The 27,960-nt window shown below is 39.4% G+C and overlaps 1 protein-coding gene across 1 annotated transcript; it reads left to right on the forward strand.

Moving 5' to 3' along the window:
* NDNF (neuron derived neurotrophic factor) lies at nucleotides 1-26,679 on the forward strand. Its single transcript, XM_090036615.1, has 4 exons — nucleotides 1-252; nucleotides 20,881-21,069; nucleotides 22,605-22,729; nucleotides 24,332-26,679. Exons 2-4 carry the CDS (start codon nucleotides 20,882-20,884, stop codon nucleotides 25,720-25,722), a joined length of 1,704 nt encoding a protein of 567 aa, XP_089892741.1. The 5' UTR covers nucleotides 1-252; nucleotide 20,881; the 3' UTR covers nucleotides 25,723-26,679.
* The last annotated feature ends 1,281 nt before the right edge of the window (nucleotides 26,680-27,960 follow it).

A 27,960-nucleotide genomic window follows, 5' to 3' on the forward strand; every position in this document is an offset into this window, starting at 1 on the left:
CTGGTGCCACTCGGCGCAGAGCCGCTCCCGGGCCAGGCGGGGAGGGAAGGCGTCCGCCCGCGCCGGCAGCATCCTCAGCCCCCGGGGCTGCCGCGGGATGTGAGGGGGCCCCGCGTCGCCTCCGGGAGCCGGGCCGAGGGCCCCCGCGCTGAACTTTGCAGCGGGAGGGCAAAGTTGGGGCCGCCTCGCCCCCGCAGGCGCCGCGCGCTCCGCTCCCGCCTTGGAGCAGGGCGAGGGCGACCAGGCTCCGAGGTAAGGCGGCGGCGGGCGCGGGGCCGGGGCGTGGGGCCGCCCCAGCGCGGAGCAGGTGCCCCCTGGACTGCGAGCAGCCCGCAGAGCAGGGACCTCGTGGGGGAGAGGCCGGGCTGCCGGCTCCGCACAGCCCCCGGAGGGCTGCGCCCGCGGTCACTTGCCCGCCGAGGGGTGACAGGGCTCTTGCCCAGCCCGGCCCCCTTCCCCTCCTGCCCCTGCCCCGCGCTGCAGGTGGGGCCGGAGGAGCCAGGCTGGGGCTTGCTGTCCCTGCCCTGGCGGACTTGCCCCCTTCCTTGAGAAAAGCCCCGCCACAATCTTCCCTCTCAGAGCCCCTCCACGGGGAGCAGCACCCAGGTGCTCCCATCCCGGGGCCGTGGGGCTGAAGGGTGGACATCGCGCGGGACGGGAGCCCAAGGAAACTTCTGCCTCTGGCTTCAGGGTTGCTCCCGCCACACTCTTCTCTGTCGGCCCCAACTCCCCCCGCAAAAAAACTCTGGGACTCTGTCAGCTCCAATCCCCCTCCACCCCACCCTGGGGTGCGGAGAGTGCTGGGGACCCACAGCTCCACGCTCTCATCAAACTTGCCAGAGGGGTTGCTGCACCCACACCTCCACTGGCCGTATGTGTCAGAGCTTAGGTTAAAACCTGACCAATATATTAATCCAACCAGGGAGAGACTGTGGTTGGCATGAGGCTCTTTCTTCAATTCTTTTTTTCTATGGACCAAGCTGTTTGTTGGGACCCCTGCACTGTGCACTGTTGATTTATTATTCTTATTCTTGTTATTTTTTAACTAAACACTTCACAAGCAAATGATTTTCGCTGGACAGCCTGTGCTGCGCTTTATTTTGATGTCAGGACATTTTTTTTCTCAGTGAAATAGCACGATCAACTATGCAAGTTGGGCAATTACACTGTTTTAATTACTGACTACTTTTAAAAAAAAAGCTGGAAAGCTTGAACAGGATGAAATTGCTCTGAATGATGTGTGGTTTGAGTTACACGTTTATTTCAACGGCGCGGAGACAATGGCTATGAAGTGTCTTTTAATCATTTGCAGATACAGCTTTTATCCTTTAAAATGTATATAATTTGAAGGGCATCCCCAAACATGCCAGTTCTACAAGTTTGTTTGTTCAGGATCTATTTAGCATTCATGTGGTAAAGTATCACGCTTTCCTAAAGCAGGTCAGCTTATTGTTATGAATAAATGTGATATACTTGCCATTACCATGCTGACAGAAAGCTGCTTTAGGAACCGCAACAGCCACTCTTTGGAGAAGGTAGTTTCTTTAACAGCTGGCGTCAGGGACCCAGTGGTGCAATTTTTGGTGTCTCATTACTTTCCTCTTTCCCCACCAAAAAGTTAAATCTCTATTCTAAATATAATTTAAAATTGTAAATGCAAAATGTTTGACTAGTCCTACGGAAGTGGCAGGACTCTATCATTATCAGTTCTGCTGAGTGCTAGACAATATTTAAAGGGAGCTAAGGTTCCTCCATGTCCTAGCTTGGAAAGAGTCGATATTACATAAAGCTTTTGTGACTCAAAGGTAGGATTAAATCTCAACTGTGAAATCTGCATAGGTTGCTTTGATTTATGTAGATTGCTTTACTTCAGTTTTATACCAAAGGCATTTTTTTGGTTTTAAACATGATAACATTTAAATAGAGGCATGTCAGCATAAAACACAGCAGTGTAACAGGTCCAAGTGCTTCTGTAGAAGGAGTGATTGTATTTTGTAGCAGCCTGTGCAAGGGAATTGTGGTTTAATCATAGCAAACTCTTACGATAACAGGATTTAGATGCTCCATAAAAAATGAGGAATTAGAGATTTTCAGAACCTCTTCAGAGTCCTGAAGAGAAAAGCCCCATGTCTTTATTCCCTCTATCTGCAAACTACTGATCCTTAATATTTTAGGAATGACAAGTTCAACTCAATTGTTAGGAACGATTTGTCCTCCCCACGCCAATCTCATACCTAACAGAGAAATGTGCAGGAGCAGATCTGCTACAGTAAAGCTTTCAGTATCACTGAAAACCATTTTATATTTGCTCCAATGTTTACAGTTCTTAATATTTGACAGGGATGGAATTTCTACAGTTTGGGCCTTTTGATAAATGTTTTAAACAGAATTGCAGTTTACTGTATGTATACTGCACTGTAACATATGGTATACAATCCTGCCTCTATATCTTATGCTATTCAGAAAGAAACTCGACTCACTTTCCTTAGCTGGCACCTTGCGATACGTCAAAAGATAACAAGTACCCTACCTCCCAACTTGAATAAATTCTGAACGAAAAAAATCACTTTGTATCATCTTTAGGCATATCAGACTTCTAAAATATGAAAAATAGGTAGATGTTTCTGTCACTGTTTTAGAAGAAATGGATGGTACAGGTCAGAGCAAAATAAATGTTTTTCTAGTTTTAGGACAAGGACTTCAGATGTTTTTTGTCATAGTCATGTTAATGAAGTGAAACGTATGTCACACATGCCTATGGCCCGTTTCATCTGTTTCATCTGTTTCAACCAACTTAGCAATGGTTTCTCATGGCATAAGTAGCACACCACAGCCAGCTGGATATGTGTAACACATTTTTAATTTAATTGCCAGAGATGCATGATGTTATATAATGCTGCAAGTATAGAAGCTTGTGGTGGTGATATGCCCAGTTTAATGGTGGACACTACTTAATCTTGGTTTGAACAGCTCCTGTGTTGCAGGGTAATTGCTTTTGTGAGTAGTCACACTGAAATTAGTGCGGGAATTCTCTTTATTATTTGATCATTTATATGAGAGAGGGTTCTCCTGTATGTCTATTTTGGTTTTGTGACTGCTTTGAAAAACATTATTGAGGTAGTACACCAGGGAACAACACTCAGGTTTCCACAATGACTGTGAAAACAATGTGCTGCAAACTGCCAAGCAAGCTGTTTAAAATCATGTAACACCTGTGTTACATCCCTTGTTAAGTTTAAAGGTATAATCCACCACTTATTCAATGTTTTGCTGACAACTGAAGGTCCCAGAATATAACATCGGCCCTATTTCCCAAGTTTTACAGGGTGCTTCTGGTTCCCATATGAGCTGCATCGGTAGTTCAGGATTAGACATAGGATCAGTTCTCCAGGTACTCATTCAATAAAGGGTCTAATTTTTCAAGAAGCTGAGTATCTTCAAATCCTGCTAATGACAATGGGAGTGGAAGATGCCCAGAATCTTTCAGTTGCCAAGTTCAAAATTGTAGAGGCAATGGTGATGTATTCAAGCTCAATTTGTCACCAGCTATGCCCTTAGTGTTTTCATTTATCTAGTTACATTTTAAAGGGCATTACCATTTTTTTGTTGCATAAAATGTTAGGTGTAAATTAGTATCATTTGATTAAGTAAAGAATAAAATGTAAAACATAAAACACCTTATAACATCCTAAATACTTACTATTGTCAGCCTCATATTTGGAGATATGATAAGTGACTTTTGATCCATGGCTCAAGAGACATGGATTTACCCAAGCCACTGAAGGCATTGTAGAGCCTTCACACAGTCTAACTCCAAGTGGGAGATCTCAGTTTCAGAGGAGCAATGTCACAACACTCACCACACAACCTGCTCACTCCTCACCTTTTGGATAGCGTATGGATAGTTCTTAATCTAGTATGGACGACTAGGTTGAAATATGCTAAGGTCTTTTACCATATTTGTGTATTTATATATGAGACCATTATTAAAGTCATACTTTTGTGTTTTAATCTGTAATTTATGCTTTGAGACCATCTTAATAAATAATTTATTACAAGAAATCCCAGGTTATTTCTGCAAATGGTTACAGTTCAAGATGGTATCAAGAGGTTGTATAAGAGACCACCTCATATGCTTCTCATGTCAGTTTGAAAGATCGCTAGAAAAACAAACCAAAAATCTAACCAGGTTTGGATAAATGGGAGTCAGTACTATGTTTCATTGTATGTGGCGCTTTTATGTGATGAAACAAGAGATATTCCCACAGAACATCTGGGTACTGGCTTCTGTTACAGTACAGATTTTTAAGAGGATAGCAAACCTTGTTTGACTTTGCATTCATTTTCAAGTCAATTAACTTTATATTAATAATGCAAGTGTAAACTCATGCCATCACTGTTTTTAAGGGGCTGTTTCAAGACTCCCTCAATATCTTGCAGCTTTCCAGAGATGTTTTCTTTTTTCATTTTTTTAGTTTAGTTAAGTGTTGTTTGCTATCTTTTCATTCCTTAGCTCTGTTCTGAGGAGGCATACTAATCTATGTCAGTGGATATAGTATAGTTTCCACAAAGTTTTGCTGAATTCATATTTTTCTGCATGAAAGTTATTTTAGTGGAAAATGCATATTTAGCATTGCTTAATACATAGAAAACAGTGTTAATGTAAAATAAATTGTTGCTACTTTGGGATATTAATTTAAATGCTAATAATACATAAGGCAAGGTAGTGTTTGGATTTTTCTTAGCTCTCTTTCACTGCTTGATTATGAGACAGGAAGAAGATTGGGACTAAAATACATTACAGAACTTTATGAAAGAAAACAAGCATGGTTGGAAACCTGTTACAAAATATTTGTGTTAGCAGAAGAGTACTTCTCAGCAGTACTCATTATTTAATTACAAAACAAGTAATATGAAGATGGAATGAAGGACCATGTAATGCGTGTGGAACACGGAAGCAGTGCTGTGTGGTGTAATGCTTATGTGAATCACAAACATCACTGCATAACCAATAAAGTTAATATCAAACTAATGTTAAATTATCCATTTATTATTTTATAGCATACCTTCTTTTAAGTGGAGATAGAAGTAAAAAGTGAGAAGAGAATCAAGTCTTGTAAATGTATTGCATGCCTACTTTTAAGCAAGTATTTTAAATAGAGTGCAATCAGCAAGTGTCCTAGCAAAATTGTTATATAAATTTTCACGTAAGTTATATTCCTTAAAATGTCCTTTCCTTCATAGCTGGAAATAAGCAATGTACTAGCAATGTTAAACTCTCCTAGGACAAACATATTTTTTATAAATAGTTGCTGATCCTCTATGAGGTAAACCAATGGCCATTTCTTCCTGAGAAAAGTACCAAAAGAAACTAATGCTGATGGAGAGACCTGTGAATGTTGAAATGTACTGTTTGAAAGCTTTAGCAAGATATCATTAGAGGTGAAAGTATTTGCCCCTTAAATTGGGGAGTGGACCAGAGTAATAAATCATAACTCCAGGGAAATAGATCTGAAGATGGAAATAAATGAGGCGCTAGAAGGTATGCAGTTATTCCAAAATCTATAGAGAAAGAAAGTAAATATAAAAAATATTTTGGTTCTTTCAGGATTGTTTCTTTATCTTAGATTTGTTAGAATACCCACTGGACTAAATATTTCACAAACTGGTGAACGGTAACCAAAAGTAATTCATATGACATACATAGTTGCTTTGAGTTCTGTAGCATTTCCTGTGCAGCAGGAAAGCAGCATCATATTTTTCACTGTAGTTTATGCTGACCTTCAAAAGTTTCTGAGTTATTTTTAAAACAAGGTTGGTGCTTTGTGATTTTTATATAACGTTTAAAAAAGATTTAAAACATACTCAGGCGTGTTTATGGGCCAGGTCCTCAGCTAATGTAAATCTGCATAGTTCCACTGAAAACAGCAGATAAACACCAATTTATGTCAGTCAAGAATCTATTCCTCTATTTTAATTGTTTTGATAAAGCAAAAGTATGTTTGTGTTTATGTAGAATATGCACAGCTAGATGATAGCTTGAAAACTTAGTGTTGTCTAAATATTAAAGTTTACCAAAGGCTATACTTAGCAGATATGCAGTACAGCTTTGATTATCTGCATGTTGTTGAACCACTGAATACATTCAGATAATTGAGGTAATTTTCAATATAATTAATAGGTTGTCAAAGGACACGGGATCAGTCATGATAACTGAGGTTCTACTGTATGACATATTTTACTGCCCTAGTTTTTTAGGGGGAGGTGATTTGTTTGGGGGGGGGTTTGGGGGGGAAGAGGGGGGCTTGGATAATTGAATCCAGTTGTGGAAGAGAAGCTTGTTGACTGCATTATGGTGGAGATCAGAAGCAGTGAGGCTAGCTCATAGCACCTGGACATTTGAAAAACAAAAGTCAATAATTTATCTCTTCCACCTCATTCTTCTCACCACTGGTCCCGGATATGAGTGCCCTTCTAAGACTGACCCTCAGACACTTACAATGTGACACACTACTGAAACTGACACTTCCACCATGATTTATAGTGAAAAATCATTGTTTTCTTAATTAAGTATATTACTGCGGGAAAAAAAAACTTTAAAGAAGGCTGTAATTTTATTAGGATAAAAGTTTAATGATGCCTATAATCCCTCCCCTTTTAACCTCACCACTACCAAAATAAAAACATTAGAGAAACTGCTTCCCCTTCTGCAAACTTTAATAGTGAAATGCTTCACATTAGGGAAACAGACTGACTAATGTAGTGTACCAGAATTGCAGGTTCTTTGCATGTATCAGCAAGGATTAAACAGATTAAACAGTTTACAGATTTTCCAGGATGTTGCTACTTTGTTTAGGTAGAGTACTTTTACTAGTAATTTGTTTATATTTAACCATTCTAAAGTTATCTTCACATTCTGAAAGCCAAAAACCTGATGCAAATTAAGCTGTTTACAGTTTGGGATGTGATTGTTTAAGAAAGCCAAGTATCCTAGATCACCAGCTGGGCTTTGAATGCAAAGAAAACAAAGTTGAACAGATCTAAAGCACCAAGCACCTTAGCCTTTTTTAGTTCTGTTCCTTTGGCTACCAAATATGGACTGAATTCTCTGTGGGCTTACTCTCCTGAGTAAGAAATACTTGCATGAGTAAGAACTTATAGGAATTACAGGTCTTTTTCCCTTTTTTTTTTTTTTTACCAAGGAACCCTCCAGTCTGTTTTTTTCACTAGTGGAGAATAATGAATAAAAGCTGAAAAGCCATATGGGATATTGAACTTCTGTTTAATGGGGAAGATTTTATGTTAGACTATCAAAACTTTTATAACCAGGCTAAAGAGGACCTATTGTACAGTTGTCAAAAAATTACTACATAAAAAATAACTAGGAGTTTAAATGTCTTCACCTTGTATGGACAAAGCAAAAAGAGATTGGCTCTAGACTTTTCTGACTTAAAATAACCTTTGGAGTAAACAGGTATTATAATCCAAAGCATGACATATACCTTCTAAAAGTGGACTACTTGATGTGTAATGGCTGACAGCATATCACTTTAAGAAAAGGAAGCATATTTAAATTCTCAGTGGGCACATCTACATGTGCATATTAATGTGATGCAATAAACTCTGGCACCACTGTTCCCACAGAGTTTATTGCTCCCGGGTTCAACTTTTATATTTGCGCTTGGGACTGCAGCACATTGAGCTGGGGTAGTGCAGCCCCAGGTGGTGGGGGGCTTGGTGGGAAAACCTACAAGCCTGTGGCTGCTTCAACCTGGCTCAATGTGCTGCGGAGGGGCTGGAGGGGGCATGAAGGTGCTTATGAGCCATTTGTCTGGTAGCCCCCACACTGAAGCACCCTTGTGCCCCAGTCAGCCCTTCAGCGTCTACATGTGCATTGAGTAAATAACTTACTTACTTAGTACTTGTGCTGCTAAGTACTAACCTACAGTAAGTGAATTAGTTTACTTTGGCCTAATAGCTTCATATGTGTAGGCTGGTGATGCTTTACTTTGGAGCTAATTAGGCATCTCCTCAGTAAGCATCTCATGGAGATGTGTCCAGTTATGATAAAAAATAGTACTGAAACCTGCATAAGATGTTTATAAGACAGTCCAGATAAATATTTGTATTTCAATAGAAAGCACTCAGAATTTCCAACATTATTGTTCAATATGTATGTACGCTAGACAGAAAAAAATTGTATGTAAACTTACTTTCCCTCAGCAGTTTGGATTTGAGTCTGATTTGGTTTAGCCATGAAATGCCATCACTGGTATAAAATGTTGACTCACAGGTCACATGGGGCTTGATTCTGACCTTATTTATACCAGACTAAATTAAGACCATATAAAATCAACAGAACAAATTTACCTAGACTGGTAATTGAGGCCAGAATCAGGCTGTACTCCTATCCAGTTGAGTTGCTAGTGTTAAGCTAAAAAATAACAAACAGGTTGTTTAATGAAACCTATGACAATTTGGGTGGATGTACCTAACATGATGGCAGTTGCAACATTCATTGACTTAAAATCCTAACATCATCAGATTTATTTTTGTTGAAAGCTAAAAAAAAATTTCAGTGGATCTTCTTAATTTCCCTGTCTGGATAAAATACAGAGACGAGTAATTAGGTCTTGTATTTATCCTTTTTTTTTTTTAAATCAAAACTGAAGCAATGATACTTTATTTTTATTAATAAACTTTCACCCAAGAATCTCAGAATGCTTTACAAACATCGGATAAGCTTTGCCTCCCGAGAAAGGCAACATTTGGGCCCACACCACAGCTCTCGCCACATGGAAAATGGAATTCCCTTGATACACATTCCAGTCATCTCTTAATCCGGAAATAATAATGCAAGACAAGAAAAGTAACTGAGGCAGATCTCCCACTGCCTAGTCCCTACATATGTCTTCCAAATCCCCTGCTAGTGCCAGAAGCATGAACATCCTGAACTCTGAACTAATTAAAGCCTTTCTTCCAGAAACTTTCTTTTTTTTCTTTTTTTAAAAACAATGTTAAAACTCACTGATGAGGCAGTATGGGTAACATATAGAAGGTCTGAAGGTTTCGTATTGTTTGCATGTTCATTCACCCATAACAATCTGACCTAGCTGCCTGTATGTGTTCCCTCAGCCTTTGTTCAGAATAACTAGATAAAGAACTAACCTTTCACCTGCTAGGCTGGACAAATAAACACTGGAGTTGCAGTAGAGAGAAGCTGAAATCTACTCCCTCAATAATCTCATTTTGAAATCCTTTATCCCATCTCCGTATTTGACCCTGACACTTTTGAAAGCACCGTAACATTCATGTGCGGACCATAAGTCTTCCCACTCAGCAGTTTTTGTACGTTGTTCACACAGGAAGTACATGGTTGGAGCTGTTTAGAAAACAAAATACCTTGTTAAATCCCAAAGTATATCACTGACACTACAAAGCCTAACCAGCCCCAAACACAGCCCTATCCCATGTCACTTTCACTTCATGAATATGGGCCTTGCACCAAAAAGAATCTGAAGTAAATGTTACAGCAGCTAATAGCTAATATTGTTCATTACCCCTGTATGAGCATCCTAGAAATAATATAATTCCACCAGAAGAATGCAGGCAATCAGTGGAGCAACAGACATAACTGTGGGCTTGAAATTAACAGTACAAGTTTCACAAAGTACAAAAAAGGAATATCGGTACCAAAAACATTCCTTCTTCTCAAATTCACTGATATAGAAATTGTGCTGGTATTGGAAGAACCTGCACCCAGGGAGAAGACAGGAAGAAGTTAAAAAAGAAAGAAAAAGAAACAAGGAGTATAAAATCCAGGGGCAAGATTATTGTCATTCTGTTGCCTGTGGTCTTCTCACTGCCAGATGTACTCCTGAAATAATGTACTTACGTCAATGCTCTGTGGTGTCAAGACCTCTGGTGCTGGGGACCTCTGGGGCTGCTCTGTGGGCATTACTTATTTCCTCTTCTTCTGTCTGGTGGTCCTTCTTTGCTGGCTGAATCCATAGTCCTGGAAGCATTAAATGAAGCTGCCTGCCAGTAGCTAATAAACACAGCGTTCCATATCCAGACAAGCTTGGCTGGCATGGCATGGGTGTTAGGGCTATGCAAAGCTTCAATCACTGATTCAATTTGGTGGAGATTTGGCCCAATTCGACGGCTGAATTTCCAAATCTGAACTGAATCAGGAAACCCTTTAATTTGTCTGAATTGAATCAGAACCCTCCGAATCCATTGAGAAAGATCCGAAGAGAATCAATGATTTGGACATAGACACAACTTTAAATGTTTTTTCTACATACCTCAAGGTACCAGGCGACTCATGAATGCACAGCAGGGTGCCCAGCATGCTTGGCGGTGGACCTGGAAGTGGACCAGAAGTATTTCCGGTCCACTTCACAGTCCACCACAGAGTGCATGGGGGCCCTCCACCCACCCTGGCAATGGTGGCCTCCTAGGTCTGGGGGGGCACCCAAGGTACTCCCTGGAAATGATCTCTGAACCAGGGAGTGCAGGGGAAAGTCCCCCGTGTGCTCAGCAGTAGACCCACAAGTGAACTGGAAGTACTTCTGGTCCACTTCTGGGTCCACTGCTGAGCATGCGGGGGTGCTCCCGGCACTTCTGTGGGAAACTCCATCCACCCCACCATCACAGCGCTCATGAGCCACATCTGATACCTCAACGTATGTAGAAAAAACATTTAAAGCTGTGTCGATGGCCGAATCGCTGGTTCTCCAAATCAGCATTGAATCTTCAGATTCGGATTTGGCTATGTAGAGCATATCAACATTAAGAGTATTATTGAAGTCTCAGTTGATTTAATTCTAGATGATGTCTCCTCTCTTAACTATACAATGCTGAAAACGGTGGTAGACATATGTAAATATTTGTTGGTATTTTCGTATTAGCCTATAGTACTATCTATTTTCAAACACTCAACAAGTGTTTGTATCTCAGCAATATCATATTGCTCTTTGGGGTATACTAGACACACAGAATTGTGACCTATGGCAATTCATTTACAACTAATAGGAATACTTGCATTCTTGTGAAACTGAATGTATGTAGCATTAAATATGATTTTAGTGTTAGACTTAATGTTTCTATTTTGGATTCTGATAAAAATTACTGAATTATAAAAAACTGTAATCTATCTGTGTAATTTATATTAATGTGCTAATTAAAGAGATGGGTAAAACTCTCAGCTGGTTTAGCCTGACTCTCAGCTGATGATTTGGTTTATACAATTCAGGTAAACACAAAATAATGTAAGTAGAATGGGGAAAATTTTTTTTTTGAAATGAGATAGTGTCCCCCTGCTTGTCTCCAACTAAAATGCTACTGAGCCTTATTAGATTGACAAAAAGCTATTTTTCCTAATACACAAAGGTATTTGGGAATTGACCCCTGGCACCATGCTATGTCACTGGTCTGGAAAGCAAACATTCATATGACAGCAGTAAACAAGCCATAACCCCAGAACCCTTTTTTGCTTGCAGTCCAGTGGCTGAGTCAATTATTATGGAACCAGGGAATAGCTTGCTAGATTCCTATGGTGTGGAATGAACCATTTGCAAAGCCTAGAGACCTACTGGTTTGCTCTTACAGTTTAGAGATGACTATTAGAAGAGCTGCTGCTATTACTGACATTGGTGTTCTGGATATTTGCCCAATCATTCATTATCTCTTAAGTAGGATTCACCAGTCAACTAGTGAGAAAGCACAGAAAGGAAGACACTATAAAATTACCATTAAGTATGCTGAATCGCTGTTCGATGGAAAACCATTGGGAAATCAAGGAGAAATGGCCTCTATGCGTTCAGCTGACTCCCAATAAAAAAAGTGAAACAATTCCCCCCCCACTCATTTATAACCTACCACAAGGAAAATAAAAAATGTAAGAATGTCAAAGTAATCACAACATAGATATAAAATGTGAGTGCTATCATTGCTATTCACACCTTTGTAAACTCAGCCCATTCAGCAACAAGATCAGAGGCAGAAGTTACCCACACGTGGATTTCTCCTGCCTTCAGACACTGCTCTTTCTTTGGGCTTCATAAATCATAATGTTGGCCCAGTCACCCTCAGCACTTCACTGGTCTCTCTCTCTCTCTCTCTCTCAGAACTCTGTGCATTATGCCTTTTTATTTTGTCTGTCTTCTACAAACAATTAACTCAACTGCTAGCAGATGCCAAAGTTCAGCTGAGAAGAACTTCCAGAACAGGAAAAATAGTTCAAATAATGGTAGCTACTCATTTTTACAGTTTATTTATTTATTCTGGGTTTGTAGAGAGCTTTCTGAAGCTCCTTCCCATCTCCAGCCTCAAACTCCAGCACAGTAATAATGGTTTCCAGCAAGACATTTAGGCCCCATTACTTCTTTCAGCTCCCTGGCTGGCTTTTCAATAGGGCACCAAACCATATGGACATATTGACTGTTCACAGTTTCTGTAAAGGTGGTGGATAGCAACATCATTCCAATATGCCTATTTCTGTATTTCTAAACTAACAGGAAGAAACTGAGTACCAAATAGCAAACAATTTCCACAGTTTGCAATTCCTGGTCATACTTCTTGCATGCATATTTCTGTTTATCTGAGTAACACAGACTCCCTTAGTAACATGCTGAAGGTCTAACTGACTTGGTCTAGGGACTTTGTAATGTCCAATGTTTTCAAAAAAAGGGGGATGTGGGAAAACATGACTTAGATTCTATTTCTATGTGATGGTGGCACTAATTTGGATGTGTCCTCTGGTACATTTGTGCACTTTCAGCCCCAATTTTCTCACCTGTAAAATGGGGTAGGTAGGTACTCTCCTTTGTAAAATACATGCTCATGCAATGAAAGATCAAATGCTGGGCATATTAAGTAATGTTTTATTATCTTAAACTGTCATTCATCATGACAGAATTAAGGTTTTGTAATGTCTAAATTCTTAATCCTTCATCCAGAACTCATTTAATTCCATGGAAACTTCTATGAGTTTTGGATCACATTTCTAAGAAGCATACTGAAATCAGTGTTTGATGTGGAAGATCGGACATTTGTCAATGAAGTTAATGAACCTTGTGATTTAAAAAAAAATATTTTACAAAGACGTGAAGGGCTTTTGTAGGGTTTTTTTTGCAGGGTACATAATGAACATAATGTTAACAGCTGTTCTAACTTATATCAAATGTACAATGTAAAACCCAGGAGTGCATGCAAAACTACTAGTGGGTAGGGACTCAGCCTGAATACTACAGAAATACAGAGCAAAAGACACTCAGTAGGGGTTCTTGTTTCTCCATGGGTTGTTAGATTCTGCTCACAACAGCAGCAGCAGCAAAAATAAAATTACTTTAAAGCTGAGGTATGGTGTTAATTTTTGCAAGTAGAATAGTGGAAAATAGGGGAATTGCTTTTCTTGTAGTATCATCATTGTCTAATGAGTCACATGGATGTAAAACTATTATGAGTGCATGGAGAATCAAATATAACATATGTGATATTTGATATTTTACATTTTTATTATGTCTTTCCTTACAACTTGCATTTACAGGGTGCATGCCTCAATGCCTTACAATTGTATGGTAGCATTATGTAGTGGCCATAAAGTTCAGGCTCAATGTTTTCTGAAGCATCCGACTAATTAGAGCAATGATCTGCTCCAGAATAGCAACTCCATTGATGTTATAATGTAGTGTACTTTTTCTTAAAAGTCAAAAAATAAAGTGGAAATTGAGTAGTCCTTGTGAGGACTAGTCATTTTTGTACTGCGCTTTCATGACTATTTTGCTTTTCAACCTGACTAATCTAAAGCATTTTCAAAATATTTTTATAATTAAATCTCAGCCTTTTAGCGATAACAGGTCCTTTTAACTGAAGTCCAGATTGTCAGTTCTGTGCACTAAAAAAATGATTGGAAATATAAATCTTGTCTTTCAGTTATCAAACATTTTAATTTTCACACAAGGTTTCTTTTTATTTTGTGGTTTTGCTTTGGGCTTTTTTGTTTTGTTTTGTTCTGTCTTGTTTGTATGCTACTGCATTTTCCTTTCTTAAAATAATACTTTCAACAAAAGAAAAACAGGACTTGAATTTGAATTGCAAGAAAAGGTTTTTTAATCCACAGATTACTGACATGGTGGACCCTAAAAGCTTCAAAGGAGTCATTATAGTCCATCGTGTTAGTGTGTAGTTAGGGAGTTTAAATCCAGGATTATGGACACAATAGTACATTAGTGCTCTTTCCCTCACAGTTGTAGTTTGCTATGCCAATTGAAGTTGGCATGTCAATCTGGACTCTGTGCTGCACAAGCACACTCACTATGCATACTATCAATCTTGTGAGAAAACGAAAAGCTGTGTGTGTACTCTATGGCCATATTCCTTTGGAACATAATAATTTGAAATTAGAAAGGGTTCCTCAGCCCGCTGAGTCCAGTCCTATGTACTTGCAGGTATCCATTTATCTAAAAATTACAAAAGAACGTCCACTGCACTCTCTCTCACACCACATCCACAAAGCACCTTTGGAAAACAAAAGTATACTCTGGAATGTGCCACAGATAAAAAATCAGGGAGATAAGGCCGATGCCAATGCCAATCCCCTGCCACTGAACTGGCAAAGGAATTATGTCAATATATAAATTTTCTTTTTTCAAATACTAAAAAGCTCCTATCTATACTTATGGCGTAAAGGACTAAAGTAACTAAAAATACAGTCTTCAATGAGGGAACAACTGAATTGATGTTAATGGAACAAAGTGTTGTGTATTGGTGGGTGGGAGTGGGGGGGGGGAACTCCACAATAAATTTAAATGATAAAACATAATTTTTGCCCTTGAACCCCAGAGATAGCCAAACATATTTTAATAATATTTGGTAAACAAATTGGGTTTTCAAAATACTGCTGTACACTTTGCATTTGCCACCTGAGCTAAATTTTACAGCTAAGATACAAAACCCTGAAAATAGGGGTTTTATCACGGAAAAATTTAAGGGGCCTTAACTCTAGTGTTCCTTTAATTGGTCAGAGCAGACATATGGCACCTTTTATTTTCCAAGGCCACATTTTCTTTGCAACTATTTCAAGTTTTATAGATTTGTTATCAGATATAGCATGGATACCTCAAAGAAAAATTAACTGCTTTAAGTTTAAAAATATGACACAGAGGGGGAAAAAGTTAACCATCCATACAAAAAAGAAAGAAACACAACACAAAATGTTGTGGCTGTCTATGCCTTGAAATTATCCTAACTAAATTACAATCATGCACTTTCTGTAATTAAACATTAGGTTTTATTTATTCCAGATGTATTTGCTTCACGTAACCCTAGATCCCTTTTTGTTACTGAAAATCTTTTAAGGTCTCTGTGACCTATAGGTACTTGAAGAATAAAGCAAATATTTTCCATAGAACAAAGCATTAAAGATGATTTTGTGAATGCTTGTTTTGCAACTTAGTCTTGGGGCATTTTGGTTGGCAGTTCTGTCAGTCAATCTGGTACACATGCTGTCTTGTAATAGATTCTACTTATACATATTTTTGTATATAAACAAATGTATGTGTAATAGATTTCATAGATTTCATAGACATTAGGGAAGGGACCTTGGAAGATCATCGAGTCCAGCCCGCCGCCCAAAAGGCAGTCTTCTCATTCAAAATTGTATACTGAAGGTAATAGAACAGTACTCTGTAAAGATAAATTGGAAAGGATGCTTTCATAACTTGAAGACATCAGGCAGTAGGTTTAAATTTAACTTTGAACATGATTGCTGTGTAAGACTAACTTTACTCTGACTACTAAGAAGTAGAAGTTGAGGCCCATGTACATGAGCACACTCTGTTCACCTGTTTGTCAATTTTCCTCTTTAAAAAATTGAAAAAAATATTTTTATTTTTCTCCATTTGTGCTTATTCTTCAATAATCTTTCCCTTCTTTTATAAATTAGGACAGAAGACAGTCATGGAGCCTTAAGGATGACAAGTTCCCCTCCATTCCCTCCCCCCTTTTTTTTTGAAGTTAGCAGGAAACACCATGTCAGTATTTGACCTACAGATCAGCAGTACAAACGCTGTCTTATCATCTACTTTATTCCAGCTCTTAATATCTAGAATTCAGAGATCAGATTCACACAGACTGACTGGTCATCAGATTTACATTCATATTCATATACTGATTTAGGTTTTAGGCTAGAAAAAGAACTTGGAGAAAATTAAAAGGAGAGGTAAAGATGGGCCATTAGAGGGCACTTTTGCAATCTTAGAGAAAGAAAGCTGTGCTTATTCTTTCCTTTAAGACTATTTACTTTGGCTCTCAGCTTAAAATCAGTGATAAACAGCAGCTAAATCCCTCCAGTCAGCAGGAGTATATCAATAAAATATTGATTCTGTATTTAAAGGAAAAGAAAACAAGACCAACTGGTAGAAAAGGGAATAAAAGACATTTAGGAGGTGGCATAGCGAGGAGAACACAACATATTTCACATAGCTGTATAGGTTTGGAGTAACAATTTGTAGGCTTTTTCTTATACATGTGTTCTAAAAATAAACCAGGCTCAGACCTGGTTATGGGGGACAAATAAAACATTCACTGAAAGTTTCCAAGAAGTGTGTGAGGGCTAGGCAGGGAGACCACTAACTATGTGCTCACAAGCACTAAATGCATTTTCAGAGATGTTACAAAAGTCAGTGGTGAGTTATAAACTTGACCAAAAGTGCATTTGAACACAGATAAATTCTTGACTTGCTCATGCAATGGGCATTTTGTGTAAGTGCAAGATTTCATTAAAATCTATACAAAAGTGTAAGTGGTGTATTGCTGAACATTCTATTTTTTAGATTTAGAGTCAATGGATTGTGTAAAATGAGTGGCTTACATTTAGGCGTAGATTTGCCAGACAAATGGTTGTATAGATGGGCCTCAGCTTTTAAATGAATTTTAGAATGCAGTATGCATAAAAATGAAGTCCCTTTCAATTGTATCAAGTTGGGTACCTAACAATGAACACACCTAAATGATATTCACCTTTAAAATTTTCAGCCAGGAAGTTTAATAAATTTGCTTTTTTATTTGTAGGTGTAACAGCTATGAAATGGCCCAGTCTGCAGTTTCTGATGAGATAAAATCCGTGTTGACTACATTAGGTCCTTGCCTTAAAAAGGACTGCAGAACTAACCCCCGCATATTGTTGGTGTTATGTTTAACATAAAGAATGCTTGGGTTATTATACACAGAAAGTAAAGTATACCTTTTCCCCCATCCAGATTGCTAATGTGGACACAGACCCGGTCTGCAAGAGTCTTTAAAGTAGATCATTTGGTGTAATAATTTAAGAAGTGAAGCTTAGTATGCGTAATCCTATAATCAAAAGTAGTTTATTTTAATAAAGGTTAAATTGCATTGGGGCTGACACTGAGAATATACTGTTTTGGGATTTCAGGGAGGTTCATTTAGAGGACGCTGCCTTTAGAAAGAGTCAGAATTTCTTAGCTTACTAAGTAATCTGTTGTAATTGTTCTGATTAAGTCAGAAAGATTTTTTTTCTCCCTCTGGGACAAGGATAATACTTGAAAATCAATAAACAAAGTGTTTTATTACACCCAGAATTCATCCTATGTTATATAAGGGGTGAGATTTATACTGACTTGGGTGACTTAAATCAGCAGTATTTTTTCTTATGAACTTTTCTTCCCAAGGTCAAATGCCATTAGGTTAGCTGGTAATTATAAACACTTTGATTTTCAGGTTTCTTTTTATAAAAAAGTTAAAAGACAACTTACGATAAATATTGACAAACCTTGTAGAAACAGAATCTTGATTTAGCTATAAACAAAATTAACTTTTCTTAATTAAGGTGCCCATTCCCTCTTCCTATGAAAGCGGTTATGGCACAGCAATATAATAAAAATAAAATACAATAAATAATAAAATATTCATTTTCAAATACTTCAAGTGATAGAATGAAGGCTTGTAAGGCCCACTAATAAAGAATATGGTCACATGGATATATGTTGATATTACAAGATTGTCACAGAATAAATAAAGGTGTAGTCTACTTTGACTGTGCTATTGAAAAATAACTCCTAAAACTATATTCAACACATTCATGAACTTCCTGAGAAAGGGAGTGAGCATAACATACAGGTTTCAAACTTACTGCAAAGGTACCCATCCTTTTTGCTGAGTGCTCTGAAAATGGGGATGGAGAACTTTTATGATGAGCTCATCTGTCTGACAGAAGAATATGAAGATGAACCTCACTCAGTTTTCTTTCTTTCAAGCCGACTTTCCTTAGGATGTTCCTTAGATCTGACCCTACGTGTAAGAATAAATATGTTGAGGGAAAACAACAGACTGTAAGGAGAGGTAGATAGTTCACATGTAAGAGAGGAGGAGGGTCAAATGAGTAAGATAAAGATTGGATTACGCAGAGTTGTTATAGCTGCATTCTAACATTCTAATGAGACTGAGTTTTTGTAAATTAGATTTGCAATGTTCAGTCAACATGGGGTACTGTTACATAAACTTGTTTCCCTTATTCATTCTTCCCTCTATAATTTTCACTTGTGGGCAAGGGCAGACAGAAGGGAAAATATGAGTTGCAATAGGAGAGGATGGTAGGATGGAGAGCTGTAGTAAAGAGGGGAATGTGGCAAGAGAAGAGGCAGAATGCAGAGAATAGCATGTTCATGGCAGTAGCATGTTTAAAGAGATGGATTAGCATAGAAGGAGCAATTAAAAGACTAAATGGGGTGATTAAGGCAACTGGATTCAGAAAGGGAGGGCACGTCAACATGAGACGCTGACTGCACAGCCTGATACTGCAGTGCAGAAGTATTGTTTGGCAAAACTGTGATGTGACGCTACTGCACAGTAGTGTCACAAAAAAGCATTCATTGGTGCTACTGTGCAGTAACTCAGGTTACTGTGCATATATTATTATTTGTTTATACAAATACTAAATAAATGCTCAGTAACCACTTTTCAGTAGTGTCTTGTGTAGATGCAGCCAGACAGTACTGGCATACTAGAGTACTGGATTCAGAGAGTTGAGCCAACATAATATTTTCAGTGAAGGAAAGGATAGCTGATTTTAATACAGAGCAGGGTCTCTGAAGATCTTGTAAGGGATATAATAGAGAATATGAAGCTGAAAATCTTGAGGAAGAAGAGGGGATGGGAGACCCTTGGGCCCATGTGGTTTTGGAGGTCTCTGCTGAAGGTTTACTGAAGAACAGGTAGAGGAGACCTTGTTGGCCCCTGCTGGCTGTTGCAGTTCACTGGAAGCTTTTAGTAGTTTACCTTTATGAAAAGGAGTGAGAAGGCCTAGTGGTGTTCCAATGGGGTGGTGGATGTTTATGTTTTCATATAGAAGTTGAAGGCCAAGAGCTGGTCTATGATGAGTGAAATTATATCATGGCTTCACAAGGAGTCATGAGTTTGCCACTTTACAAATAGATCAAGTGGAAACAATACACATTATAAAATTCGATCTAAACAAGTGTTTGCTAAAAAGGTATAATAAACCCATCTGCAACATAGAAGAAAGGTGAATACTGATATGCCTAGCTTTAATAACAGTAAAGAAAGGAAAATAAGAATGTTTTGACTCATTCCTTTTATTATACTTTTCTACGCACTCAGTAAAAGAACCATGGTTTAGGTAGAAATACTTGAATTATTTTATCTGATTTTTAAAATTTTATAACTGTATCAAAATATAATTTAAATTGCCCCTATTCTTGCTTGTGTCAAACAGTCCTTTTATCCCTCTCAGCTCTTTTCCTTACAAAATCCATTACATATTAGATCATGTACTGAACCAAAAGATGTTCATTCTATTCTACTGTATATCTTAGGGTAGTCATTACTGACATAGCTGTAGACTATAATGAAAGGCTGAGATTATGAATTATTATGCCTAATTTGTAAAGGATTCTTTGCTTTTGTGTTTTGGAATTCCCATCAGACTTGAGGATTAAGTCTTGCTGAATTGTACACGAATACCAATGTGCTTTGAATGCATATGGGATTATATAATATATTTTCCTAATTCACTATTTTTATAAAGGGCAATTTCACTGGAAATATTCATTTTTAAGAGATTTCTGGGAGTCCAACCAAAATCTCTTAAGGAAAGTGTAGTCAACATAACCTCTGTCTGCTGTGTGCTAGTGCTCATTCTCATGTCCAGCAAGTTACATTTGGCAAAATGTCAAATATAGATCTACAAAATAGGTGAAGGCTTTTGATCATTGGTAGTGAGCAACAGTAAGGCTAATTAGGGAAACCAGTGAGTGGGATCAGTTTCACTTAGAGATGGAAAAATCCTATTTAGATACTTAGTCAATCCCTTTGGCAAAGCAAGATAGTTCCTTATTGTATATATTGCTAATGCTTTGGCATGAATAAAACCACAAAAATTGGAGGTTCCCATAAAATATAAAGTACACACCTGACCACCACCATATATATGTAAAATAAATGCACATCAAAGATGAAATAGTCTTCCGTTTATATTGTCTCTTATTTTTATGGGTTTAAACTGAATCGAGATTTACATGTTCTGTTCTTATAATTTGTAATATTTGTAGGAAACATTCTGTTAAATACAATTTGTATAGGGATGTAGGGTTTGCATAAAAAGCTAGCTTTTCAGCTGACAAATTGATGGAAAGAACTGCACTAGTGTACACCAGTTGAGGATTTGGCCGAAATTCATGAGAAATACATTGCTTTATCATCCTTTTTTATTTGGTATGTGCTCATAAAAATAAAGCCATAGAATTAAAATGAAACAAATTGAGCATCAAAAAGTAGCAGTTACTACAGTGATATAATTTGGAAGACATCACATGGGAATCCCTTTTGTTGTTGTAGGATGCACCTGCTTCATTGTTCTTTGCTCTTCCTGCTGCTACCACTTAGTTCCAGGACCCAAAAGTTGCCTACCAGAGATGAGGAACTTTTCCAGATGCAGATTAGGGACAAAGCATTTTTCCATGATTCATCAGTAATTCCAGATGGAGCTGAAATTAACAGCTATCTCTTCCGGGACACACCTAAGAGGTAAGTTGATTCATAGAAATATAATGGAGTTGTGCATGAAGTCAAGAATTTTATTTTTTTTTTAATTTTGGAACCAATTTTCAGAGACCCAGAAAGAAAAATGTCAGTTTTTGATGGGTTTTTTTTGTTTTTTTGTTTTGGGGGGGTGTAGCAGGGTACTAAGGTGCCTGCTACTGATAAACAGTAATATGGGCTCAGCTGCCAGTCACCAGGGCAGCACAGGTGTGGGTTGCCGAGACAACCAGTCGGGCCAGCTGACCAGAAGGGGGCAGGGCCGGGCCTATATAAACAACCAGGCTGAGACCAGAGCCAGTTCCCCTCTGGCAGCCAAGGAAGGTGGAGCTCTGCTGGAGCAAGCAGGGCAGGCATAGCAGAGAAGCTGGATGGCCTGAGCAGTTTTGCACGAGGATACTGGGTGGAGGAAACCCTAGTAGGGATATGAAGGATGGTTAGCCAGTTTGGCTTGGAATTTGTGTTGGAACACGGGAGTGGTAGTTTTCTGTTTTGGTTGTTGTGTAACACGGGAGGACTGGGTGAGGCTGTAGGGGTGGAGGAGGCCTCATAGGAGCTCCCCAGTAGTGTGGGGTTCCTGGCGCCAGAGACGACACTGTGTTTTGGGGTGTCCCGACTCCGGCCCCAGTGTGGGCAGTATCGGGAGGAGCCCAGTATGGGGCGCAAGACCCAGAAAGGGGGTCTGGAGGCCAGGCATGGCTGTACCCACCTGAGCCTCAATGGTGAGGAGCCCAGTGGGCGTGAGACCTGGGGAAAGGGTCTGGGGGCCAGGCACGGCTACGGCCACCTGAGCCTCGATTGCAGGAATTGCGAGGCAAGGCCCTGGTGTGGGCTACAAGAGCCACGTGGGAGACAGGCCCTGGTGCGGGCTATGAGAGCCGTGGGAGACATCCGGAGGCGCCTGTAAGGGCACAGGCGGGCAACGGAGATGAGTCCGGGGACCTGCGGGGGCACAGGTGACTACTAGACAGAGACAAGATACATCAAGGCACCATGCCAGAGAGGGTAGAAACGTAGCCTCCCTTTAACAATATTACCATCAAAGATGGGGCGGGCAAGATAGCAAGGGTGCATTGAACCCGATTTGGCACGGTAGGTAGGGGGCGCTAGGGGAGTTCATGGCACGCCTAGGTCGTGTCCTGCCACAGGGGGACTTTTTTTGCATAAGTCTTGAGTCACCAGAAACACAGATGTCTCTTAAACTGAGAACAAAATCCAAGGTCCAAGGAAAAAGAAATGTGACCGATGTTGTATTGGTCCTTCCACCACACTTATCCCTCCTACTCTCTACTGTCTCATTGTTTTCTACTGTGTTTCTAAGAAGCCAAGTAAATTAACCTGAGATGAGGTGAGTGATTTTCTGCCTGATGGATATCAGAACTTAAGCTTGAGAGTTAAAACTAGCTTGGATGTCCCTCTACTACACTGAATTCTGTTACAGGACTTCAGGCTCTAGACATGTCAATGCCTATTAGTTTTCACCAAAACTGAGTGATGTTATGAATGTGCTACTTTTTCCATAGGTATTTCTTTGTGGTTGAAGAAGATAACACTCCTTTAGCAGTTACTGTAACACCATGTGATGCTCCTCTGGAATGGAAGCTGAGTCTGCAGGAACTTCCAGAAGAAGCCAGTGGAGAAAGTTCAGGTAACAGGGAAACTTTAATTCTGTTACTTTACTGATGAAAGAGTTGATAACGGAGATTTTCAGCTCTGAATCACTGATTAAAATCTTCCCGTATCTGTAATGACTTGCTACGTACAGTCTTCTGGTGAATGAAACATCTAAAAGGATGACAGAAGACAATCAGATTCATGAAAAAAGAAAGAACTACTCAAATTAGTTAAAGGGATACAGTCTGTCAATGCTCCTGGTGAGTTTAGCACATTGGGATGCACAAGTCTCACCTGAGGAAAGTTTTATGAGAGAGGTTCTGTGGCAGGGCACTGTTGGTTCCTGACACTTTAAGGGCTGGAGCAGGCAGCAGCCAGGTGTTTGAGTACTGTGGCCATTTTGAGACCCAGGATATGTATAGGGTGAAGCAGTGGTCTGCTGCTGGCAGCCAGTGGAGCTGAGACTCAGGAACAGCTTGGAGATTTATAAGCTGGAGCTATGGGGATGGAGGAGGCTCTAGGTCCTGGGCATGTACTAAAACTGCACCCTGCTGGGGATGGGTGGTCTGACAGAACTGTTCATGGCAGAACAGGCCCTCCAAAATGCCAGGCCAGTTACCACCCCAGTGAAAGGTAGGTTGGAGGTGCCTAATAACCTTCAGCCCATGCACAGTCCTAGCTGGGGAAAGCCCAGGCCAGTGAGAGGCCTGAGGCTCACGTGACCCAGCAGATTTGTGAGGGAAAAAGCAGGCAAGCAGCTCAGGCTTGTCCCGAGGAACCTTGACTGGCCCATGCTGGGGCCAGAGGCCAGAGAGGGGTCAAAGGACCAGGGGCCCACTGCAAGGGATGTCTACGGAGCAAAGAGGCTCAGGGACCCAACTGGCCTGAGATGGGGCCAGGACCTAAGGAGGAGGAGAAGGTCCCAGGGAGGGGGCCACAGTGAATGGGGTGAAGGGCACAGCTGAGTTTAGCTGTCTAAGATGCCATCTGCGAGGCTTGAGCCGCAGTGTAGGGGTGAAATGGAGCTGCAGAGATCCCCCTAAACATTGGGGTACAAAAATGGGCAGCCTCCCACCTAATTAACACCATAATTATGTATTATCAAGGTGTAGCAGGAAAAAGAGGCAGGTGGTTAGCCCAGAGACAGGCGGGCGGACCAGCATCAAACTAGCCCCAGGAAGGCCCCACCTGTTACAAGCTCCAAGAGTAAAGAGGTCAGAAAATATATTCAGAAGAAAACAATAACTAAGGAGCCCCATGGAAAGGGGAGAGATTGTGTCTTTACAGTAAGACACCTTTTGTAACATATGGATTTAAAAAAACCCTTTCCCTTACTAGCACCATGTGGATGACTATTGCTGTAACACTAATTCAACAATATATTCTTGTTCTCTGAGCTATACAGTATTTGGAGGTAATGATATTACCATTTAATAGGTATTTAAGCAAAAAGAACTACCAGAGCCAATCTATTTTTGACTGATAATTAGTTCTACTGGAAGTCCTGTTCCCCATAATCACCTGTTTCATCTGGTTCTGATATTTTACTTAAAGTAGCTATTCAAGTTTCATTTTCTCATAGAACCATATAATGACATATTTTTCTTACAAACATTTTTCTTTGGTCATGATCTAGGTGAACCAGAACCACTTGAGCAGCAGAAACAACAGATTATTAATGAAGAAAGCACGGAGCTGTTCTCTTACAAAGGCAATGATGTTGAATATTTTGTGTCCTCCAGTTCCCCATCTGGCTTGTACCAGTTAGAACTCCTGTCAACAGAGAAAGATACACACTTTAAAGTATATGCCACTACAACTCCAGAGTCAGACCAACCTTATCCTGAATTACCTTATGATCCGAGAGTTGATGTCACCTCGCTTGGACGCACAACAGTCACATTAGCATGGAAACCAAGTCCTACAGCATCTTTATTGAAACAACCTATTCAGTATTGTATTGTCATCAATAAAGAGCACAATTTCAAAAGCCTCTGTGCTGTTGAAGCTAAGCTCAATTCTGATGATGCCTTCATGATGGCTCCAAAACCAGGTCTGGATTTCAGTCCATTTGACTTTGCCCATTTTGGCTTTCCATCAGAAAATAATTCTGGCAAAGAACGTAACTTCGTAAAATCTTCAAAGCTTGGGCGCCACATTCCTCCAAAGCCAAGGGTTGATCTGCAGAAAATTTGTATTGGGAACAAGAACATCTTCACAGTTTCTGATTTGAAACCTGATACACAATACTACTTTGACATGTTTGCAGTTAACATTGACACAAATATGAGTACCGCCTACGTTGGCACCTTTGCCCGAACTAAAGAGGAAGCCAAACAGAAGACAGTGGAACTGAAAGATGGAAAAGTCACAGATGTATTCATCAAGAGAAAGGGAGCCAAATTTTTACGGTTTGCTCCTGTTTCATCACACCAAAAGGTCACCTTCTTTGTTCATTCATGCCTAGATGCTGTGCAGATCCAGGTTAGAAGAGATGGAAAACTTATCTTGTCCCAAAACGTTGAGGGTGTCCGTCAGTTCCAACTGAGAGGAAAACCAAAAGCTAAATATCTAATTAGGCTGAAAGGAAGTAAGAAAGGTGCCTCCATGTTGAAGATTTTGGCTACAACAAGACCTAACAAGCAGTCATTTCCTTCTCTCCCTGAAGATACCAGAATCAAAGCCTTTGACAAACTTCGCACATGTTCTTCAGTCACAGTGGCATGGCTAGGCACACAGGAGAGAAATAAATTTTGCATCTATAGAAAGGAAGTGGATGACAATTACAATGAAGAACAAAAGAAAAGACAACAGAACCAGTGCTTGGGTCCAGACACAAGGAAGAAATCAGAAAAAGTCCTCTGTAAATATTTTCATAGCCAGAATATACAAAAAGCAGTGACAACAGAGACAATTAAAGGTCTGCAGCCTGGCAAGTCCTACCTGCTGGATGTTTATGTCATAGGGCATGGAGGACATTCAGTCAAATATCAGAGCAAACTAGTGAAAACAAGGAAGTTCTGTTAGTGACCTTGTATATAAAAATATATGGAACTCTAATCTGAACATTATCTTACTTTAAGTATACAGATTGACTACTTACACAGCTGAGAAGTTGTGACCTGTATTTGTACTGTGTAGAAAATATATCAACTTGTATATTTATGTTTACATAAGTACTGGTTTGGAGGGGCTGAGCCTGGTGCTCTTTATTGGCATCCAGCAGTATTATCATGTGTCCAGCAGTTCACATTTGATGCTCAATAGATGGCAAAGGTAGCAAGAAACCTTGAAGAAACTGCCATTCTCTTGCTTCCATATTGCATGAACTGCTTCTAAATTATTTTATTACTTAAAAGGCTGAGAAGTCATTCAACCACCTTGTTACTCACATACAAGACCACACAGAAACACTTTCTCTCTATGTAGATGGTAGGATTTCTGTAAATTATTTTATAAAGTCTTGTTTTAAATGTCTATGTTTCTATGATTGTAAACTATTAAAAGCATCCCCATTAAAATGCAGATCTATACTAAATATTAACTGGGCTGCAGATCAGTCAGTGTCATTGCTAATGTAAATTCTTATCTGTTTGACTTTAATGTTTAAATACTGTATGTATTTCATGTACAAAGATGTCATACATTATATTCCTGTACATAAAATTAAAAATATTAGATTATATATTGCTTCTCTTTTCTTGATATTCTGAGGGAGAAAAAAAGCACCCTGAAACTTAACAGTGTAACCCTGAATGCTTATGGAGTTTATCTGTTGTTGTGTTTTTAATGTTTTCAGAAAAGGGTGTCTAAAGATGCCTAGAATTACTAATGCTACTGAGGAAGTTGTTAAATATGTAAGTGATCATAGGACATTGGGAAAAAAAGGCAGCTGTTGCAAACATTGAAACTGCCGTGATATAGCATTAAAAATGTAGACAGCATGGAAATGCTTTAAAATATACTTTGTGATTGAAAATGCAATCCATTTTGTTGTTGTTATTTTTTTGAGTGCTGACAGTGTACTTAGCACTCTGCATTCACTTGCAAAATAACTGGACAGACAGTACAGTTCAAAGACATAACACAACAGATGACCAAGTAATCTCAAAATAGTGCACATAAGTGTTTCTTACTACTTGTAGTGAATTATCATTGGAAGCCTTTATCTTCTGGACATATACCATTGTGAAACATTGTTACTAACAGGAAACCTATAGAAAATTAATTTCAAATATAAAACTTCCAGGTTTATCTTGTTTCCAGCCTTTTTATTTCTTCGTAAGGTTTCGTTTGCTTAGGCTCAAAGGTATAGGCTATTCGGAAGAAAATTCACAACTGTAAGAATATAGGAATAGTGGAAAACCCAGAAGAGGGGAAGCTAATATTGCTGCTAGCTAAGACCTGACTAGATATAAGAATATTGTAATTAAGTTCCAAGGCATCCAGAATAGGTGCCCCAAATGGTCATTGTGTTGTCCCAAGTGGTAACTGGACTGTAGTGCATGTTAGCCTACATAAACAGGCTATGCACAAAACTGTACATAAGAAAGCAGATGGCAGGACTTACGCAAGTAAGTTCCTTGTTCCCCTCCATCTCCAGTGGCTTTCCATGCGTTGCACTGATACAAAGCTTACTGGATGTCTGGGTTCTAATAGTATACATGGAGCAACTAAGAAGACGAAAGAAGGAATCAAACACTATGAATTCCATTCTATTCTTTCCCCCAAGATTCTGCCTACTAATTACAGAGAAACACTTTATCAGTTGAAATCATCTCCTCCTGCTCTAGCTAGCATACCAGGTATTTCTTCAACTCTGGAAAGGTTTTTGTGATTTCATAGGCACTGTTGTCTGCTCTAATGAAAATAGGGAAAAAAAGCATGATGGGGCAGCTCTTACTTTGGGAAATGGACAGAAGAAGAATTTGGATATCTGTATGACAATACAACCCTATTCTGTGTCTAGAAACAAAGTGAAAAGCATTTTAAAATGAAGGAAGTGCTCAAAGGAAGTTCCAGTGTGACATTTCTAGAGAATAAAACCTAGAAAAGAGGCACAGAATTGAAAGAACCTCCCTCATATTCTTCATATCCTCAACCCTGATATGAACTGATCACCTCTGACCTGCAGTTCAGGTTACATATTTAGCCAGTCTTTGGCCTATTTGCTGATTGCTTTAGTCCACTGGGAGCTAACATGAGCTTCCCAACTAAGCACAGCCCACACACCAGTCATTAGATGGCCATAACTTTCAGCTACTG

Source organism: Crocodylus siamensis, chromosome 2 (genome assembly GCF_052110815.1).
Source record: "Crocodylus siamensis isolate JL-2025a chromosome 2, ASM5211081v1, whole genome shotgun sequence".
Lineage (NCBI taxonomy): Eukaryota > Metazoa > Chordata > Crocodylia > Crocodylidae > Crocodylus > Crocodylus siamensis.

Bases quoted from the DNA above. Each gene is read 5' to 3' on its own strand.
- NDNF (XM_090036615.1), top strand. From the start codon at position 20,882: ATGCACCTGCTTCATTGTTCTTTGCTCTTCCTGCTGCTACCACTTAGT. The intron at 21,070-22,604 runs GTAAGTTGATTC...CTTTTTCCATAG, and splicing joins TTCCGGGACACACCTAAGAG to GTATTTCTTTGTGGTTGAAG. The intron at 22,730-24,331 runs GTAACAGGGAAA...GTCATGATCTAG, and splicing joins AGCCAGTGGAGAAAGTTCAG to GTGAACCAGAACCACTTGAG.